Here is a 20,510-nt window from a genome sequence, read left to right on the forward strand (position 1 = left end):
TACGTCAGACTACACAGAGAAGCAATTGAAATCCATAAGCACATGGACAATTTTAACAGGAAGGAAGAAACTATGAAAATGAACAGAACTTGGCTGCCAGTGTTGAAAAATACTAGGGTCAAGACTGTGTCAAACCAGCTCCACACAAACACAGGATGACCACAGACAAAAGAAACAAAGGCCAGGATACTTCTATTCAGATGCTCCCACCAGTGACCTTGCTATCTACAGGGTTACTCCCAGGCTATAGTCTTCATTGTTACTCATACTTCTATTCAGATGCCCTCAACTATTGACCTGGTTGCCGCCTGTGTTACTCACAGACAAGGTTTCCCCACCCACCCTGGACACTCCAACAGATATATACTCCACTTGCTTTTCCAACATCAGATCCTCTGAAGATGCCAGCCACAGATGCAGGCGAAACGTCAGGAGAGAATGCTGTTAGAACACGGCCATACAGCCCGGAAACCACACAGCACCCAATATGTCTAATTATACTTAAGAGAAGGAGTCCAACTAGTTTCGTCTTACATTTTTGTTATTTCCCCCCCACACACACACACACACTACATATGATAAAGCCATGCATCAGAGCTACAACACACCATCAAACTAAAAACATCACAAGAAAATATATTATGTGAAACAAGTCTTAAGGCTGTGCAACAACAAATATTATTTATCTTATTATTCAACGTATAATTTATTTGCTTTTTACTAAAGGTACTGAACATAATTTGCAAGTTTTGTTTTTAGTAATAATGTTTGAACAACTGGGAAATAAACCAGTTCTTCCAAGGTATTCACGTTCCCATTTCAGTTGCAGGCTTACTTCCCAGAACAGATTTACTGTAGCTGTTTTCTTGTCTGGTTTTAAATATCTGTAACTGTGAAGTTTCACACCACAATAATTTGATAGGATGTGAACAGAGTGACTTGGTTTCATTTCACAGGCTGCTTTAACTACTGAAATCAGAACTTTGGCATCAGGCACAGCATGTGAAGTACATTTGGGACTGCTTTTTTTAACTTCAATTCAATCATAGAACATTTACCAGCCACTTGTTCATTGCATTTTTATACCACTCCCTTCCTCTATAGAGCTCAAGGCAGCATACAAGATTCCCCCATCTCATCCATTCTACTGTACAACAACTTTGAGAGATAGGTTAGATGGAGAGAATGCGACCAGCCTAAGATCAGTCAGTGGCTTCCCAGCATGTAGGTATTTTGTTGGTGTAAAAATATAAAATAGTTAGCAAAGTAAATAATCACAGGTACTGCTGGTTACGTTAGATAAACTTTACTAAGAAAAATAAAAGAGAAGGGCAACATGTACAAAACAATAAAACAGTCCTCTCCAATCTGAGCTACGTGGTGCTTCTAAATGGTGAGAAGGAGTATTATAACTGACAGAACAAAAAGTTTACAACTTCCTCTCAAGTGCCTACAAGCTCTGAAACACATAGTCTAAGGCAATATATTGATTAGCCAATGACAATCAATTACTTCATTAATGCAGGTAACTAGTTACTCAAGCCCCATTGGCTATGCCAGTGATGGCGAACCTTTTTGAGACCGAGTGCCCAAACTGCAACCCAAAACCCACTTATTTATCGCAAAGTGCCAACATGGCAATTTAACCTGAATACTGAAGTTTTAGTTAAGAAAAATAGTTGGCTCTGAGGCGTGCATTACTTGGGAGTAAGCTTGGTGATAGTTGTTGGCTTTGCTTTGAAGCAACCATGTAACTCTTCGAACGAGTGAATCACGACCCTAGGAGGGTTTACTCAGAAGCAAGCCACATTGCCAGCAACCAAGCTTACTCCCAGGTAAAGGATCACGCTTTAGTTCTTTGCATGAAAATCAGTGGGGTTTAACAGTGCTTAACAGGGTTACCTATATTGCTTCCTCAAAACTACCGTGTTTCTCTGAAAATAAGACAGTGTCTTATATTAATTTTTGCTCCCAAAGATGCACTATGTCTTATTTTCAGGGGATGTCTTATTTTTCCGCTCCACAGCTGCATGCTCTGGTGTTCTGTTCGATGGGCATGTTTCCAAACAAAAACTTTGCTACGTCTTACTTTCGGGGGATGTTTTATATTTAGCACTTCAGCAAAACCTCTACTATGTCTTATTCTCTGGGGATGTCTTCTTTTCAGAAAAACAGGGTAGGTCTTAGGTTTAATGTAAATAATCGACCCCAGCAGCCCTCTGTTTGTGCGTGCCCTGAGTGTCTCTGAGTGTCACCTCTGGCACCTGTGCCATAGGTTTGCCACCACTGGACTATGCTAATATAGCTAATGTTTACTAACAAACAGCATCATTAACTCTTTCATGACTGCAGAGCTGACTCTTGAAAGAGCAACAGATTTGAACTTAAGTTTGCCCTAATAGTTGGACTTCTAAAATGACTGCAGTTGTTACTGGGCTGGTTCCAGCCAGTTTTTCTGAAAAAGGAAGGAGGAGTCACCAGTGTCCACCAAAAACAATATGTTAGGGATCATGGTACAAATAGACAAATATCATATAGGACGGGGGCTGTATACAGAGCAGAATTTGGTGAGATTGAATTAAAAATCTGGATGGATCAAACCTACCAGTGTGTTCCAGAGACACAGCAGATCATTGTGTACCTTAAAGCATGTATAGAGATAGTATATCTGTCAAAATAAACATAACCTAGGACAGTTAATGCTTCCCTTTTATGGATTAAATAAAGCTTGGAGTGTTTACCCATTTTCTATTTGATTTTTTAAAAACTTCATTCTCTTGAGATAGGATGCTTACTGAAGATTCGTGTAAATAATTTGGGAGATTAAGCGCAACTCAAGAAAATATGCAAAGCAAAGGAAAATCTTATAGCTGAAAATAAAGCATAATTTTTTAACGGAAACATATTATTTAGGAAGTTAATATCCCTTTCCTTCCACAGGGAATTAGATATGCCAGTGTGAGCAATTACATCTTGGACACTATATCCCAAAATCATGTGTCATTAGCAAGCAAATTACAATTCTAAATCAAACTTAACCAAACACCATAGCAGTTTTAATGTTTTTTCTCACAATGATACAGCACAAACATATCAATTTCAATACATTCTGTTGTTCACCTTTGGTTATCTGGAAAGATGATACTAAGTAATAATCAGGAATGACTATAAATCATAGTTTGTATCTGCACAGAGACAAGCCAAACTTTGACCCAGGAATGGCTGGATACTGTAAATGGGATAAATGATGCACATTAAACAGTGTGCAAATTTTGCTTTGTTACGCATAATTTATTCTGCCTTTAACCATTATTGGTGGTGGTATAAAAAAGAAGGTATGAAGGAGACTGAAGCTGAAAATCCCACTCAGCCATACTCTTTTCAGCCTGAAAGAGCTCTATTAGTTTTAACTGCATACTTTCAAATTTATTTTTGCAGACAGAAGTGCTGGTCTCTTAAAAGTGAAAGTCGAGAATCTCAAGAGGCTAAATTATTCTCCCTAATTCCTGTGTGTGTTAAGAATAACCATGAAAATTGTGAACAAGTGCAAAACCCTAGTGGTGCCACAGTAGCTGAACAAACAGATTATGCCTGTCATCTTATATTGTGTTGTGCTTGTAGTAGTGAAACCTTCGCATAAATAGCACATGCATGGGTGGAGAGGGAGAGAAAGAGGCACACAGGGAAACTGGAGATGTGTAAGAGAAAAAAAATAGGCCAGAAAGTGAAGAAATGTAGATGCGTCAAAGCAAGTTCTGTTCATCAGCTACTATCCATCCTCCACCTCCCAGTCCCAAACCATGTGATCTCTGATGTCTTTCACAGTGATACTCAATCAAAAGTAAGTCCATCTCACGTTTTGTGGGAGGGAGAAAGAATTTAATAAATAATTCTTGCTCAATGTATTGTCGAAGGCTTTCACGGCCGGATTCAACTGGTGGTTGTGGGTTTTCCGGGATGTGTGGCCATGGTCTGGTAGATCTTGCTCATAACATTTTGCCTGCATCTGTGGCTGGCATCTTCAGAGAGAAATCTGTTATACGCTATTTCCAGTGAGAAGGGAATGCTTAGTAGGGTATGTATTTGTTCATTTGTCCCAGAGTGGGGAACCAATCAGTAAATGTTTGGGTAGAACTTGCTGTACAAAGGTGTGGATGACAGTATTGTAATGTGGGTTCGGTTTTTCAGTCCAGGGAGTGATTCACATTTGCATTCCCTGCAGCAGCAACAGTCTTAGTGAATGCAAATCCTGTGTCTGGGTGGAGTTCATTGTCCATGAACCCAGCATGCCCTTGGGCTTTGATTCTGATGTTTTTACGGTAAGTTCTGGTAAGCAAGTTTTGTTAATTCTCAGAGTCTCTTCCTTCTTGTTGAAGTTTCCACAAACACCAAGAAAACTTTGCATAGCAAGTTCCATCCAAATCCACAGTCCAGATGTCTCTGGAGGTCATTTGTGAAAGTGAACAGAGCCGTTTCTGTCCTGTGGCCAGAACTGGAAACTGGATCAGAATGGGTCCAAGATCGAAGTTTCCGCCTGAAAAGCCTGGTGTGCCTCTGCAGTCATTTTCTCAACTACCTCACCCAGGAAAGAAAAATGGAACATTGGGCAGTGGGTTGGATGGATCTAGCAGATCCAATGATGGCTTTTTAAGAGCGGGCTCACCATCGCCTACTTCAATTCCTCAGGGAAAGTCTCTGTACTTAGGGACAGATTAATGATGTTTCCCAAGGGAGCCTGTACCATATCCCCACTGGCTTTCACTAGCCAGGTTGTGAACAGGTCATACATACATTAGCCTTTATTGGCATAATCAGAAAGCAACATAAATACATCAGTAATGAAATCAAAAAAGCCCCAAAAGGACCATAACAGATACATACTATTAGATACTCTCAGCTATCTCCCTAATAAAATTGGCAACCTCTTCACAAAAACCAGGGGCAGAGTTATTCAGCAATAAAGATAACCTGATCAGATCTGGCAGCCCAGATTGGGGAAAAGGATATAAATTGATATATTTGGATCTGATTTTACCAAATCTGGTGCAGTGCAAAAGTTGGTGGGCCAGGGTTTCAACAACATTGGATTTGCAGCTGCATAACCTTGCAGTTTTTTCTAGGTTACTAAACCTACCCTTTAATAGGGCAGAGGGCATAACATTGAATCGCACAATGGTGAGAGCTCTCCTTGCTCGGGGGTTCGTTAGAACATAAAGGTAATAGGCCATGCGGTTCTGCTCGAATGGAATTAAGAATTGAGTAGGGGAGCAGGTTCGTTTGACTGCTAGATGTAAATTTGCAAATTCCATATCTAGAAGCTGGTCTTTAAGTATATTGAATGCTTCTGAACAGGACATTAAATAGAGTGATTTGAGAGGAAGGCAAATGGATATGATTTTCCTCCCGATAAGAGAGAACCAGGGGTTAGCCTGCATGTCCTGAAGTATCAAGGAGACAAGGGAGTGTTCAGATGGAAGGTAATGAAGGCGGAGCCAGAATCTAAAGGCTCTAAGCCATGCTTTGAGTTCTAGGGTGTTTTGCCCCAGTTCTAAGCACAAAGCTGTTAGAACATGTGTTTAGATGGGACATGATCTAGATGACAGGTGGACACTCCCTCCTGCTAGTGCCGTGTGCATATCAGTGCTGTGTGCATAACTGAGTAACGTGTGCAAAGTCTGATAAGGCATGGGCATCGGATTGGCACCTGTTTTGTATAATAGTAGACACAGTCCACTGAGTGGTAGGAGTTTGGAAACAGCTGTGTCTGGCGGAGCACTTTGATGGTAGTTAGCAAATAAACAGAACTGCACGGTGACTGTGTGTCTTTCGGTTCTTGTTTGCATTGCACCCTTCAAGGTGTCCTACTCTCGTGTAAGCCGCTGCTTCGACAAAAGCTGCGTAAGGAACACAGTTTGGGACTCCCATTATTTGGTGAAAAAACTTAGATTGAGGAACGTTCAGAGCATGGCTCACTGCTTGGATCCAGATGGGGACTCCGTAAAGTAGTTGGAATTCAACCTTTGCATTAAAGATCCTTAATGCAGCTGGAATAAATGAATGCCTTCTGCTATAAAAAAGCGGAGGATTCCAGAAATACTAGGGGAGGACAAGAGTAAGAGCTGCCTTTTGATGCAAGGTCCAGAAAAGATTGTGCGAAAAGGTGATACCAAGGTATTTGAAATGATAAACCTGCTCAAGAGAAACGTTATTTAATTTCCAGTAGTATTTTTTTAGGGATCTGGAAAAAAAACAATAATTTTGGTTTTCTGATAGTTAATTATTAATTTGTTGGAGTCGCAGTACTCAGAAAATTGTTTCATGAGCCGTCTCAGACCCACCCTGGAACGTGAAAGCAGGACAGAGTCATCTGCGTAAAGCAGAATTGGTAAATAATGTGAAGAGAGCTTGGGAGCATGAAAATTGAGACCTGTCAGGAGTGGAGGGAGGTCACATAAATAAAGATTAAAAAGAGAGAGGTCCAACACATATCCCTGTTTAACTCCTTTAGTAGCCTCAATGGAGTCAGTAAGAAGGCCTTTCTGAGAGCATTTAATACAGTAGCTAGTGCCCAAGTAAATTTGCCTTATTAGGAAGAGAAGTCTCTCCTCAATCCCGAAGGTGGCGAGCTTGGCCATGTGAACCGGTCTAAGAGACATGTAATAGGCTTCACAGTTCTCAGGATTTTGTCCACTTCATTTTCAGTCAAAAGTGGTGCAATACAGTCAAAGTGGTGCAATACAGGACCTGAAGGTGGCCAAAGGGCCTCTAGTTCATTTATTGCTTCTAAGCTGGTGGGGAGGTCCTGGCAGAGTAATAAAGATCTTATTTGCAAAAAAGCTTGCAAACCCCCAAAGCCAAGGGCCAAATTGGCACCATAAACAGTACCAAATGCTGCCTTAACATAGTATATCTGGTATAGTCTCAGAGTACGCAGATATGAGAGAAGTTGCATGTACATCAAAACCATTCAAGGAGATTCCCACGATGACTAGCCAGTCAATCTTAAATGAAAGGAAGAAGTATAGTAAAAGTAAGCCATCCACTTCCAAAATGGGATCTGCGGTCAATTGCCATGTTTTCAACTATACTCTTCCTCAGTGGTATACCATATAAAGACTGTTATTGCGCTTGCCGCTAATCAATCCCAGGAATACAAATGCAGATAACTCTGTTAAGCATACATCCCTTACAGGCTAAGCCATGCCAATTATCTATCAGGACATCCAATGTGTCACTGGTAGGCAGGGGCAGAGTGAGGGGGAACTGTGCCCCTGCCACGCCATGCTCACCATGCCCCAGAATGCTCCCTCCATGCCCCAGCCTGCCCTGTTGGTGCTATGCCACTGCTGATAGGCATTGGGTCCCACAGAGCATTTTGAAATCTAAAGGATCAATGAGTCTCTGAGGGTGAGCATAAATCAGCTCACTACCTATACGTGGAGGGTGTGGGATGCCTAGATAGGCCTTTAGGTCATGATGTCCAACAATGGCACTTGAATTATATTGATTGGAGCCACCTCCAGCCCCATTCCAAAATTCAATCCAGAGTATGATTTGCTTTGTTTGTGGGACCTGATACAAACTGGGAGAGTCCTAGTAATACCATGGATGACACTAGGTCCAAGGCCTATCTGGAAGCAGCAGCATTCACATGGCTGTAGAAGTCCCCCACAATTGATAGTTGGAAACTCCAAGACCAGTTCAACACTGAGAGAGTCAGGATGGGCCTGCTCTTTTGCTGTGCAAATGGACCTTGCAGGCTTTTATGTAGACTGAGGCTCTTTCTCATCCAGCAAGATGTTTAGTCAAGTTTTATGACTTGACCAAATGCTAGGTGTAATTCTTAATAGATTGGTTAATGTTAAGATGTCTATCTCTTGATCACCTGTTGGCAACAAAAGGTCCCCATATTGTGAGTTCTGTGTGCACCTTCCTCCATCTTTTTTTCCAACTTGTCCCTTTCACACGTATTCTATAGCAACTTCCTGTTGGCTCTCAGGCAAATGGTTGTCATGGCTGCCATGGTGACTAACAGCCCCCCTTTTGTTGTTGTTTTTCCACGAGTTTTTTTTCATGAAGCACTGTAGTACTATAGCACTGTAGTTCTATAGCAGCTATTACAATTTGAAATAGGTAATATATTGCTACAGAAATTACTAATTTTTAAAAACCCTCAAAAACTTATTCTGTGGCACATCAGTCAAACAACACTGAGAGATAACAGTGCCTGTGAGAGGCTAACAGCAAGATGATGGCACTGATGTGGGCAGAGTTTTTGCAGGGCAGGGAATGTACACCATTTTTTCCAGGCAGCGTGCCAATTCATTATGTTTTTTTCCCAAAAATAAAAGCAAAGCAAGCTTGGGGAAGAAGATATTTAGAACAGGGAAAAACTGGAAACAGGATGATTACAGCATGATGTCATGTGGAAGGTCTCTGCATTGGCAAAGTATAAACAAAGACAGGAACAAGAGAGAAGATGGGGGGAGAGAGAGAGAGAGCATGTTGGAGTTCTTCCACTGTACATTAATTGGCAATAATCATATGACATCCTGAGCCCCTAGGGGAATGGGTGGAGTATACATTTAAAAATAAATAAATAAAAATATAGGCATTTACCAGTCAATATTTGTGTTCTGAGTTTTTAAAATTTATTTTCTTTTAAATCTGTTTATCCTTGAATTTTACTTTTTAAAAAGTGATTCCTATACTTTGAGCCCAGTTGGGGCACGTGGATATGCTCTTTTTTTGCTATGTTCATGCTTTGCATCAAACAATAATGTAATAATAATGACTTACTGTTTTGATGGCTTCATTAATGTATGTGTCATTCATTATAAACTCTGGATAACCCACTTTTGCCATGACTGCTTTTGCCTTTGGAAAGAAACAGAAGCAGAAAACAATTATGCTTATTAAAACCACTGCATGACTTGGTCTCATCTCACAGTTGCCATCAGCTTCAGAATCAAAAACAGTGCACACTCAGTCAACCTTTTCCTTCTCCATGTATGGATGATGGGATTTCTGTCACAGTACTGGTAAACCTGATATCCAAAAGACAGTAGATAGGGTCAGCTGACTCAGCTCCACATTTTAGGAAGCCTTTGGCAAGGCACTCCCTGGTGCCACTGCCACTAGGTACCACTTCCAGCTTCTCCTCTTCATATTCCATCTAGAAAATGGCACTGAATGCTGCTTGCTATCACCAATCACTTTCCCAAGTGCTGATGGTGATCAGAACAAGCAGCTGCCCAGAAAGCAATCAGCAGTTGACTATTCACTCATGATTGGTGGAAGCAAGGAGTTGCCTCTTCTCTAGATAGCCACCAGCAAGGAAATCCTCCCAGATGCCATTTGGTGGTTCTGGTTAGAAGGAGGGCAGGTAATGGTTGTGGCTGCTTTTCCCCCCCACAGTGGTAGACTACTGGGGTGGCCTCTAAATAAAGTACTGGACATAAATAGTCTCATAATGCAAATCCTGATAGTAGACTGTTAGTTCTGATAGTAGAATGTTTGCATTAAGAACATAAGAACATAAGAACTAGCCTGCTGGATCAGACCAGAGTCCATCTAGTCCAGCACCCTGCTACTCACAGTGGCCCACCAGGTGCCTTTGGGAGCTCACATGCAGGATGTGAAAGCAATAGCCACCTTCTGCTGCTGCTCCTGAGCACCCTGGATGTGAACATTAAGAACATAAGAACTAGCCTGCTGGATCAGACCAGAGTCCATCTAGTCCAGCACTCGGCTACTCGCAGTGGCCCACCAGGTGTCTTTGGGAGCTCACATGCAGGATATGAAAGCAATGGCCACCTTCTGCACATGCTCCTGAGCATTGATCATAGATATATCGTTTCCTGGGCAGAGTTTTCATAGTTCACATGGTGGATATTGGATGTGCAGGGGAGATAGGGTGTAACGCTATTATCACAATCCTTCCATCAATTTACAGAAGCCCTGTTCACATGTTTCACTGAACACAGGTAACAACCTGCATGTACATGTACATGTGTACTCCAGTTTGTAAGAAAGTGCCAATAAGCCAATTGAAATTGGGGACCAGTACTTGGATAAATGTGGGGTTTCAATCACACGTTAAATTGTGCGTGCATTGATTGTAATGAGAGAATTACGAAATACGTATATAAAGACAATCAAATGTACACTGTGCACAGTTGTAAGTACAGCTACTGTAACTTGTGAACAGAGCTTCAGAGGGACGAATGTCTGCAGAGGATTTTCAAGGGACTTGAAACCACTGTTTAGAGTATAATTTTCTTTTTGTCTTTGCTCAGTTTTATAATACTGGGGGGAAAGTTCCAAAAATCTATCTTTCTCTTCTTGAAAGTTCATCAGCTTTGAGGTTTTTATTTCCCACCTGAAATTAAAATCTTCTACCTGTGACATCATAATTAATTGTAAGAGATATAATTAAGATGTCATACAGTGAAGAATACAGGCAGGGAATTAGCAAGAGAAACTGATGAATTCATAAGCAAGAAAAAGTCTATTGTCATGCAAATATCCTCAGTGACAGAAAAACAATAGAAGACAAATGTGGTGCACAAGAAAATAGGAAATGAAGCAAATTATAACTAAAGAGAATATTTGTACCATTCTTCAAGAGATGCAAGCGAGCCTTGGGAACATTTTTAAATGGTGGAGACTGGCAGAGGAGAACTCAACAAATTTTACTGCTTTTTATAACAGTTGTCTAGAGCTATGCAGTGACTGTGAGGCTGACATATATTATTTTCCTCTTACGTTCATTTGTGTTCAAAGGGGAGGAATCCTATTTAAATTTCCACTGTGTAGGCATCTTAAGTGAGGTAGGTAAAACACAAATGTCTCACATGTACTCAAAAATAATTGTTTTAATCATTTAATTAAGCAGCCCTTGTACTGTATCCACATAAATAAGCCTGTTAACATTTGTAACAAGCCAACACAAAACAAAATAATGTAAAATGGCTGATGAACTATTGCCTCTTTATAAACAAATCGTTTTGCAGCTTGATTTTTAAACTAATTCAGAATGAATAATTTTAGAAACCAATGAGCTGACTAAAGTATTGCTGGAGAACAAGATGGTGTTTCCAAAAGGGAGGAAAGAAGTGTGTCATGCTGAACACTAAAATGGTAAGAAGAATGATTGTATGAATGAATGAAACCCACATGTTTTAGTTTATGAAAAGTACCAGAACCATTTGTGAGTGAAGGGGGGCAGGGGGGAAATAAACTTGCAAACGACAGTCATGGAGAAAACGTACAAGTCCCATGGAAGGGGCATTACAACCCCCTGCTCAATGCCAGATCATCCGCATCCCTGACAAGTGTTTGTCCAGCTGATACTTAAAGACTGCCAGTGAGGAGAAGCTCACAACCTCTCTAGGAAGCTGATTCCACTGTTGAACAACTGTAAGAATTTTTTTCTGTAAACCCAATTGGCACCTTTCTACCTGTAACTGAAACCCCTTATTGCAAGTCCTATACTCTGCTGCCAACAGGCTTTCAAATACTTAAAAGAGTAATACATTTGGTACAAAATGCCATGACCAGAATGCTGACTGGAGTGGATCATAGAAACCATATCACTCTAGTCTTCTTCTGTCTACACTGGCTCGCAGTTTGCTTCCAGGTCCAATTCAAGGGGCTAGCATTGAACTTTACAGCCCCAGAAAGCCTGGGACCAGCATGCCTGAAGGATCACCTATTCCCATGTGAGCCATGCAACCACTTTGGTCATTCTCAGAGGCCCTGCTTCTGGTGATCCCACCATCTGACTTTAAACATGTGGCAACCATGAAACGGTCCTTTTCAGATCTGGTGCCAAAACTTTGGAACTCCTTCTCCAGGGAGATTTGTCTGTTTCCCTCCACTGTTGTCTTCTCCCAGTGGGTCAAGACTTTTTTGTTTGGCATTGCCACACTAATTCTTATTAATCTTCCTCCTTGAGTCTGTATTTTTATATATTTTACAGTCTGCTTTTATAGTATGCTTTCAAATATTTATATTTTAAATTCATTTTAAAGTTTGAAATGTTTTGCTGCTTTGAGACCCTGAATTGAGTGGAAAGGCAGCATAGAAATGTTTTAAATAAATAAATACAATGGACTGTAAGAGCTTTTTCTATGTGCATACTGCCCTCATCTACCTCTCCTTTTCCATGTCAAACATGAGAGTGATCACAAATTCTATATCTAATGCAATTGTGTTAGCCTTATAATAGACTGATGCTGGGATTGGGAAATAAAATGACAGCTGGGAGGCCAGGGCTAAATACAATTTCTTTCCCTTCACCAGTTTTCCACAATCTGTCTGTGCAGTGATCAATTTATTAATGGAACTGACATCCCAGTACAACTGACTAAACACCGGCAGCAGCCAGGTAACAAGGGAGAAATTGACAGCATGATATCTAATGACGAAAGATACAAGATACATAAATGTGATTTGGTGATTTGCTTCAGATTGTGAGAATATTCCATTTGGACCTCCATTTTTGTTTAGGAAATTACATAATTTATGTTCTATACTTAGGGTTGAGCACTTTGGAAAGTGTGGGTGTTATAAGTCCTGCTGAATCTGTTTAAAAACTCACACTATACCAACCTTTGATCACACCCAAACTAATCTCCTCTTAACTGTTTTGCCAGCTCTGCACTTAGAAGGTTCTACTACTAACCATGAATTAAAAATAACATCCATGTCCAGGATCAACACATCTTGAGTATCAGAAAATGAAAACACAATGAGGGACATGGTCACCCATCATACCCTACTTGTAAACTTCTCAGGGGTGTTTGGCTACCCAGAGGTGGATACAGAAAGCTGGACTAACTGGAGACAAGTGATTTGCCACGGATCATGAACTGATTAAAAGGTACAGACAAGCCCTTAGCATCAACCCATACCTTTGACATTTGCTACTGAAACATCCACTTTGCAGAAGTAAACTAGATAGTCAAAGGTAGAACTTGAAAGCCGCAAAATATTAAAACCCCCAAAACAGCTATTCCCAAACCTCTAAATATATTCATTTCCCTTCCAGATCTCTCCCCCACCTGCCTATCAGTAATTCATCCTTTAATGAATTGCTCCCTCATGATATTCATTTTCTCCAGTAATTGTCCCTACCCATTCTTGCCCCATGTAAGTAAGGAAAAATGTAAGCCAGCTCTGTTTCCTTTTGATTTCTTTAACCCAAGCAGTCAAAGATCCCTGCTTTTCACTCAGTTCAACGACAGGTCCAGTCACAGTACTCCTTACCTCAGGCTTTTGTAGCCTGCACCTGTTGTCCCATCTTGACTCATTCCATGTTAAAAGTCAGGAGAATAAAGACAAAAAAAAATTACAATACCGAGCCATTAGTCACCCTGCCTGCACCACTCTTACTCCACTGAACTGTATGATGGTGCAAAAACCCATGTGATGCTCAGTGAGACTATAAATCAGTGGTGGTGAACCTATGGCACTCCAGATGTTCAGGGACTACAATTCCCATCAGCCCCTGCCAGCATGGCCAATTGGGATTGGGAATTGCAGTCCATGAACATCTGGAGTGTTATAGATTCACCACCACTGCTATAAATGAACACTGGCAACTTTTTTTTGTGCAGATCCAACTTGAAACATAACAGAATTAGAAAAGAAAAGAAAATCTTGTACTACATGCATCATAGCATAAATTTGATAGCAAGTTTGTGTATAGGCACTGATTTATCATTACTGTTCTACCCTTTTACAAAATTATAGGTGTCTGTGAAGTCTTCATCTTGAAAAGGGAATCATAGGCATTTTAAAAATCATTACTCATCCAAATCATTAGATGTAAGATAAATAGCTGTGGACTTTTATAAAATTCAATATAACTCGCATAGTCACACTAGAATATTCCAAACTTGAGAACACCATAAAAGAAGTGCAGTGCAAAAGGAAACCCTTTCTTATTTTTCATCTTGCAGCAGAAAAATGCACCTGTGTCCAAGTGACATTTCTCTAAACTGCTTTTCAGAAATTGCATCCCAGGCTTCAGCCTGGGGACGCTGTTGCGGTGGGGGAGGAAGGAGTGGAATGCCTCCTCCCTCTGCCGGCCGAGCAGGCGGTCACGTGGCCGGGAACTGGCACGTGACGAGGGCCAGCCAGCCTATAAGAGGCTGGGCTGGCAGGGATTGGCCTCTTTCGAGGCCAGCGTCTGAAAAGGCCCTCCCATCCCTATTATAAGGTTTCTTGTGTTGTTTCTTCATTGTTATGTTTTGGGCATAAGAGCACATCCTATTTGGGAAGGCAGTAGCTTGCGTGCCGGACCTTCCCACGTCGGGGGCCTCCTTATGAGGTCCGAGGTGGTGATGAGCTCGTGTGGGCAGGCCTTGGGGCCACTCTGAGAGCTCATTGCCCGACAGGAAGGGGTGTCACTAAGTGGGTTTGCGTCCACGTGGCACCTAGTAACTTCCTGTTCCAGTTCGCTTGGGGGATGTGCCGGACAGCAGTGCTGTCCGAAGGGCCTAAGGGGTCAGCTGGGGCTGCCCTATAACCAGGTTCAGCAGCTTGCTGGCTGGGGGTCAGGATGTGCTCTGTTATGCTCGCCCAGCTTCAAGGTTATTATTATTATATGTTAAATAAATTTGGGCTGCGGCCGATTACTTTTCCAACTAATATGTTGTAGTGTTATTAATGCAACGAGTCTCCACACATCCGCACGCAACAGTATGGAAAGGAGCTCGCTCAAGATTTGTCACACACAACAATGTATCCTGTTCTTCCTATGAAAGTTAAAATTTAACATCTCCCTGCTAAGGTTCATATTGTGAAAACAGCTGAGTGTCAAGGCAGTTTTGTGTACAAAAAACTGGTACAGATTAGTATTGGGATATGCACTGGATACATTATAAATTTTGTATCATAATTTTTAAAAGGGTAGCAGTTTTAATTTTCAGAAATGTTATATTGTGATGACTCATCAGGCTCCATTTCCAGTTTCGTTACCATCAGGTGAGACCAGGGACATAAACTTCGGGGGCGGGGGAGGCAGTGAGCTCATGCCCCTCTGGATTGCCATGCCCTCCAGTATTTCCTGCTGAGGGCAATGCTTTCGCCAGCCTCCCAGGCAGCATCATGAAGCAGCTGAGGCTGTCAGGCTCTCATGTCCATTCAGTCATGTTTTGTGCTTGTAGCAAGTTCATAGGAGGCACAGGGATGGCTTTGTTCATTTTTGTAAAGATAAGTTGGGAAGAAACCTTTAGTGAAGAATTGTCTGTGAAGAACCCATGTTAGGAGATAGTAATATCTGCCTTTGGAGAAAGTCCCCACTGTATTATCAGTGGTGTCACTGAGTGGCCAAAACCTTGGACAGGAGACTGATTCACAGATGGGAAATCAGTGCCTACCCATCATGGTGTATAGCAATGTAATTTCATCAGCAAATGCAGATCTTCCTGGTACAAAATCTAATTACTATCAAGCAGCTGATTGAGTTTCATCTCCTTTTACTAACCTTGCCTAAATGTCTCCTAGCCGACCAGGCAGCCTTAAACATGGGTAAAGCCTTCACCATGCCAGTTCTTTTGTCAATCCTGCCTGGATGCAATTGCCTTTTGTTACCTCTTTGGGAAGCCCCCCCACCCCCCACCCCCACCAAATCAAAGTCTGGAAACCCACAAATTCTCATCCTGGACTCACCCTGAATTCCTAGACTTTCCAATTACTTCTGTTTTCAGTTGGCGCCTGTAACTATTGCCTCTCCAGGTGCCAAAACTATGTAGTCTCATCCTCTCTGCTGGCAACTCCATTGTTCTTTCCCTGGGACTTTGAGACATTTATTTGCCACATCAGAGTGTCCTTTCACTGTCTTATCTTCTTTTTTCTTTTGGGACCTTTGGAAGTTTTGCCAAAAGGCCTTACTCTCAAGCTGTACTCTACCCAGTTCAGCAGACTGAGATCAAGTAAAGTCTTTGTTCGTTTCTTTAAAAATTATCTTTCCTTTTTAAAACTCTCCCACTCCTTATGGTTGTTCCATTACACAGAATTCTTGTTCAGCTAGAGGTCTGATTCTTTCAGTGTCTCTCCTAATTCTTCATAAACAGATCCTTCTGAACACAACAGTTTTACTGTTCTTATGTTCAAGCACCTTTTCAATTTCTATACCCCTATATTTCCCTAATCTCTACATCTTGTTTTCGAAGGTTGCTTCATGGTTTGTGGTAGCCTATTAGAAGTACTTTGAGCTGCCTACTATGAAGGGGGAGGGATGTGGGGGCAATTTTCCACACTCATGTGACCCTAATGGTGCAACCCCCCCTCCCGCCGGTGGCAGCTATTCAACTGGTTTTTAGCTCCCCATTTTGTTTCTGTACTTGGGTGGAAGAGATAAAGCTGGTTCCCCAAATATGGAAAGTGAGGTGATTCAGCTATCCAGGACCCTACTTCAACCAAACAAATGATCCCATATTTTCAGGCCAGGATATCTGAGAAGCCACTATTTCTTCTAACTTCTGAGATGCATTTGGAGATTCATACTGAGAATCCAGTATGTGACCAGTGTAGTTGGCAGAATGCTGGTCTAAAATTGGGGAGATCAGAGTTCTAATGCCTACTTAGCCATGAAGCTTACCAAATGATATGGTGTCATTCATACTTTCTCAACCTAACCTACTTTGTAAGGTAGTTGTGAGGAAAAGAGAGAAGGGGAAGAAGTATTTCCTTTCATATACAAATTAAATATTTGTCTCAGTGAAGGAGTTTTCCTCAGTGAAGGAATCTTCTTTCTTTGACTGAGATTCAGACTATAACAAGATAGGGGAAATTATATTTTGAAAATATTTTGATGGTATATGATTTTTGGAAATATAAATAATTTCATATTGAATTTTTTAAAATATAGATTACTAAGTATGTGCCTGGGCCAGGTTCAGTCCCATCCTCCCTCTGGGAAACTGAGTAGTCTGCTTCCCAGGATGAAATATCTGTCCATTGCCTTCCATATATGAAAAATGGCAGATTTTCCTGCACTGGCTTCCCCCCCCCCCCCTCCAAATGGTTTTAAAATGTCAGGTATCCTGGTCCACCCACTCTTCTGAACACTCCCCAAGTTTCAAGTGAAATTTTGCCCTTGAATAATATGCTTCCTATTTTCTGCTTTTCCTATTTTTCTGGAGAGTTTTTTTTAAAATGGTAACTGTGAGTAAAATTTATAAGCAGATACCTACAATGTAATTTTGCAGCACTCAGTGTGTCATGTTAATTTATGCTTTGCTTCAGTTCTGTTTTTAGATTTTTCGGTGGCTCTACAGCCCTAATCCTATTGCACTGTTTACTGAATGTCCCATTGTGTTGATTATATTTATTCACTCTCGTTAATCTGCCTTGAGTCTCTGTGAAAAAGGCAAACTATAAATAATGTAAAATAAATAAATAAATCTCACCTAAAGTCTAGTATAAAAATAATGAAATTGCAATCACAATTATGTAGATCACATTTTTAAAATTGCAGTGTGAAAAATGTGTAATCTCTTTTCTGACATCAGAAAAAAAGAAAAAAGGGTTTAAAACTCCAATTATGTGTGGACATTTTATATGTGGTTACGGTTCTGTGCATAGATATTCTGAGGAGATATTTTACTATCCAATAAGACAATACAGAAAAGAAATTACACATTTTTCAAACTGCAATTCTAAAAATGTGATTTACATAATTAAGTGTGATTGCAATTTTTATACGTGGAAAAATTTTAGAGCAATCAAATTGCAGTTAAGGCACCATTGGTAGCCCATTTTTAGAGGCTAAAATTCTCCTGAAACCTTATTTTTTTTTTGTTATAGCTATGCTGGATTTGAACATAGAAGTCAATTTGGAATGATGCTTATCACAATTAGAACGTTATTACATTCACAGACTCAGAACAATTTTTCCCAAAGGTTTTAATTTCCAGTGGGATTTGCCAGGATTCATTTAAGACAACTTTAAAATTACAGAATCCCAGCTGAGCCTTATTAGAAGACACAGTATTTAAGTGGGTAGCTTTAAGATTAGGCAAGGGCATTGCAAGCTAGCAGCAGAGTGAAGATTAGCAAACCAGTCTAAGGGGTTGGTAAATATAAGTTTGTGCTTCTCCCTTTAATAATATGTCTAGGATTTGTCATTATATTTTGTTTAATTTCACTGTTATTAATGCACAGTATAAGAAACAAGCTGGATACCCATTGAAGGTATTTTACAGAAGCAATAGTCTATCCAGAAAACTCTGTGAGACACTTGATAACATCTGGCTGTTTTAACTACTATTTAAAGATTACCTCTAATGTTTTTCATAACAAAAGAGTGACTCATGGACTGTTCTATTTCAGAGCATACTGCCATACTTGTGGACTGTTCTAAATAAGAGCATGGTTGCCAACTTCTCTTTGTGAGCTGTGTTTAATTTATCAATCTATATTTGTAAGTGATTTGAGTTATCTGTAAATTACACACTGCCCCACGCTGGGCCAAGTATGGGCATCTTACTCCCACCCTCCCATACCACCAACAGCCCATCTGCCCATGGCCCCAAGTTGGCAATTTACCACTGCAGGTCAAGGAACATCGGCAGAAGCAACTGCACCGAGAAGAGGACACCGGGGGAGGAGCCACTCCTGCCATTCAGGAAAGCAGCCAGCCAAGCAAAGATGAGCTGAGGCAGGGTGCCAAGGCAAGGAGGGCCACCCTGTGGGGCAGTGGGAGCAGAGGCCAGACAATGCCCTTCCACCTATGAGCAGGCTTCAGCATCAAAGGAGGATGCTGGGGTGAGGCCTGACAGAGATGGTTGGGGAGGAGGGACTGGATTGGGAAGGACAGGGCAGGGAAACAACCTGAGCCCTGAAGAAAGGGCAAGAGTGCAGATCAGGGGCCCAACTGGCTGGGAAAGGACCAAGGAGGGCCCTTTTAAATGGAGGCAGGAGAGGAATGGCTGGAGAGAAAGAAGGGATGGGAGGCTCCTACACACACTGGACAATCTCCCTGCCCAAGAAGGAGAGAGCAAGACAACAGCCACTCATCGTGCCCATTCTGAGGTTTGTCCCTCCCCACCAAAGCTGGAATGTCACGAGGAAGGAAGGGGGAGCAAGAAAAGGGGCATTGCCCATGGAAAGTGCCTCACACACACTAATGCTGGAATTGTTTTTTCATAGTTCATATTTCATTGTGAACAGTTTATTTAGAATAGTATATGGAAGTAATTCTAGGATCAACTTTTTTTAGTGCATTTCTCTTTGCAGACATTGTTGCTAATAAATGCAGGTCACATCTTCAAACTTTATTATGTGTACCACATGGACATGAGGGTAGACATCCTGAAAATGTGTTTGCTACAGAAGGTGTGAGGCAGATACAAGCCACTATGAAATATTTGGAATAATAATGCATTGAAATCAATAGGATCTAGCTTGTGTTTGATTTTTTTAAGTGGTTGTGCAAGTTTCAATCAATTTTTAAAAACTTCATAAAGAGCATATTTTTAAAGCACAGAATCAAACATATTTGCAACCATTTATATAACTGTATTGTTCCCATTTCCCTCATGCTAGTTGTATTAGGGGATGGACCACCTGAGAAAACCCATGAATCAATGTATGATACATCCAGACATCACAAAAAACAAAGTCCATGATGGGCAGTAGACGATGTTGCCCCCAGGCCCCTCTCCCGCCCCCCCCACCCCCCAGCGGCGCCCTCCACCCCCTTCCCACACTTACCTTAGTTCCTTTCCTTTTCCTAGAACTTTTTCAGGCTGAAAAAAAGGCCTGTTCACAGTTCAGGCTAAAAACGGTCTGAGGAACTACAGTTCCCAGGAGACCTTGGGCTCACAAGGTCTCCTGGGAAGTATAGTTTCCATCAGGCCGTTTTTAAGCCTGAACTGTGAACAGGCCTTTTTTTTTTAGCCTGAAAAAATTCTAGGAAAAGGAAAGGAACTAAGGTAAGTGTGGGAAGGGGGAAGGGGGGCCATGGGGTGGGGGGGGGAATATAAACTGTGCAGCAGGCACAGTTTGGCCCAGCTACGCTTCTGACCTGCAGAAAATAGCTGCTTTGGAAGGTGGACTCCATTGCATTTTAGCCCACTGAAGTTCCTCCCCTCTTCAAATCCCACCCTCCTCAGGATCCACCCCCAAAATCTCCAGGTATTTTCCTACCCAGAGCTGGCAACCCTACACATAGGGCAATTGAACACTTTCTTTCTTGGGGAAATCTTGAGCCATGGTCCAATATACTCACACACAAGTGCATATACTGGACAGATTACAACTGCGCACACACACGCGCGCACACACATAAGGTTAATCCTACCTTAGAAACTGAAGAAGGTATACAAACCTTGTTTCATCACATGTATGCATATGTCAGAAACTGAACCCTCCTTGATTCAGGTTTTCCAAACTAAGGAAACCTTAATTGTATCACATGGGGTGGGGGAGCTGTTTACTGTAGCCAAACCTGTTTGTTGTGAAATATGAACACAGGTTCTGCCCCCCAGGTTAGC

At 41.4% G+C, this 20,510-nt stretch overlaps 1 protein-coding gene across 1 annotated transcript in view; it reads right to left on the reverse strand.

The window, feature by feature from the left end:
- PHEX (phosphate regulating endopeptidase homolog X-linked) overlaps positions 1-20,510 on the reverse strand; it is a 125,212-nt gene that overhangs the window by 48,641 nt on the left and 56,061 nt on the right. The window contains exon 13 of the mRNA XM_048494927.1: positions 8,800-8,877. Within this exon, the coding sequence (XP_048350884.1) occupies positions 8,800-8,877 (78 nt within the window). The remainder of the gene's footprint in view (positions 1-8,799; positions 8,878-20,510) is intronic.

The sequence above is a fragment of the Sphaerodactylus townsendi genome, linkage group LG04 (assembly GCF_021028975.2).
Source record: "Sphaerodactylus townsendi isolate TG3544 linkage group LG04, MPM_Stown_v2.3, whole genome shotgun sequence".
NCBI lineage: Eukaryota > Metazoa > Chordata > Lepidosauria > Squamata > Sphaerodactylidae > Sphaerodactylus > Sphaerodactylus townsendi.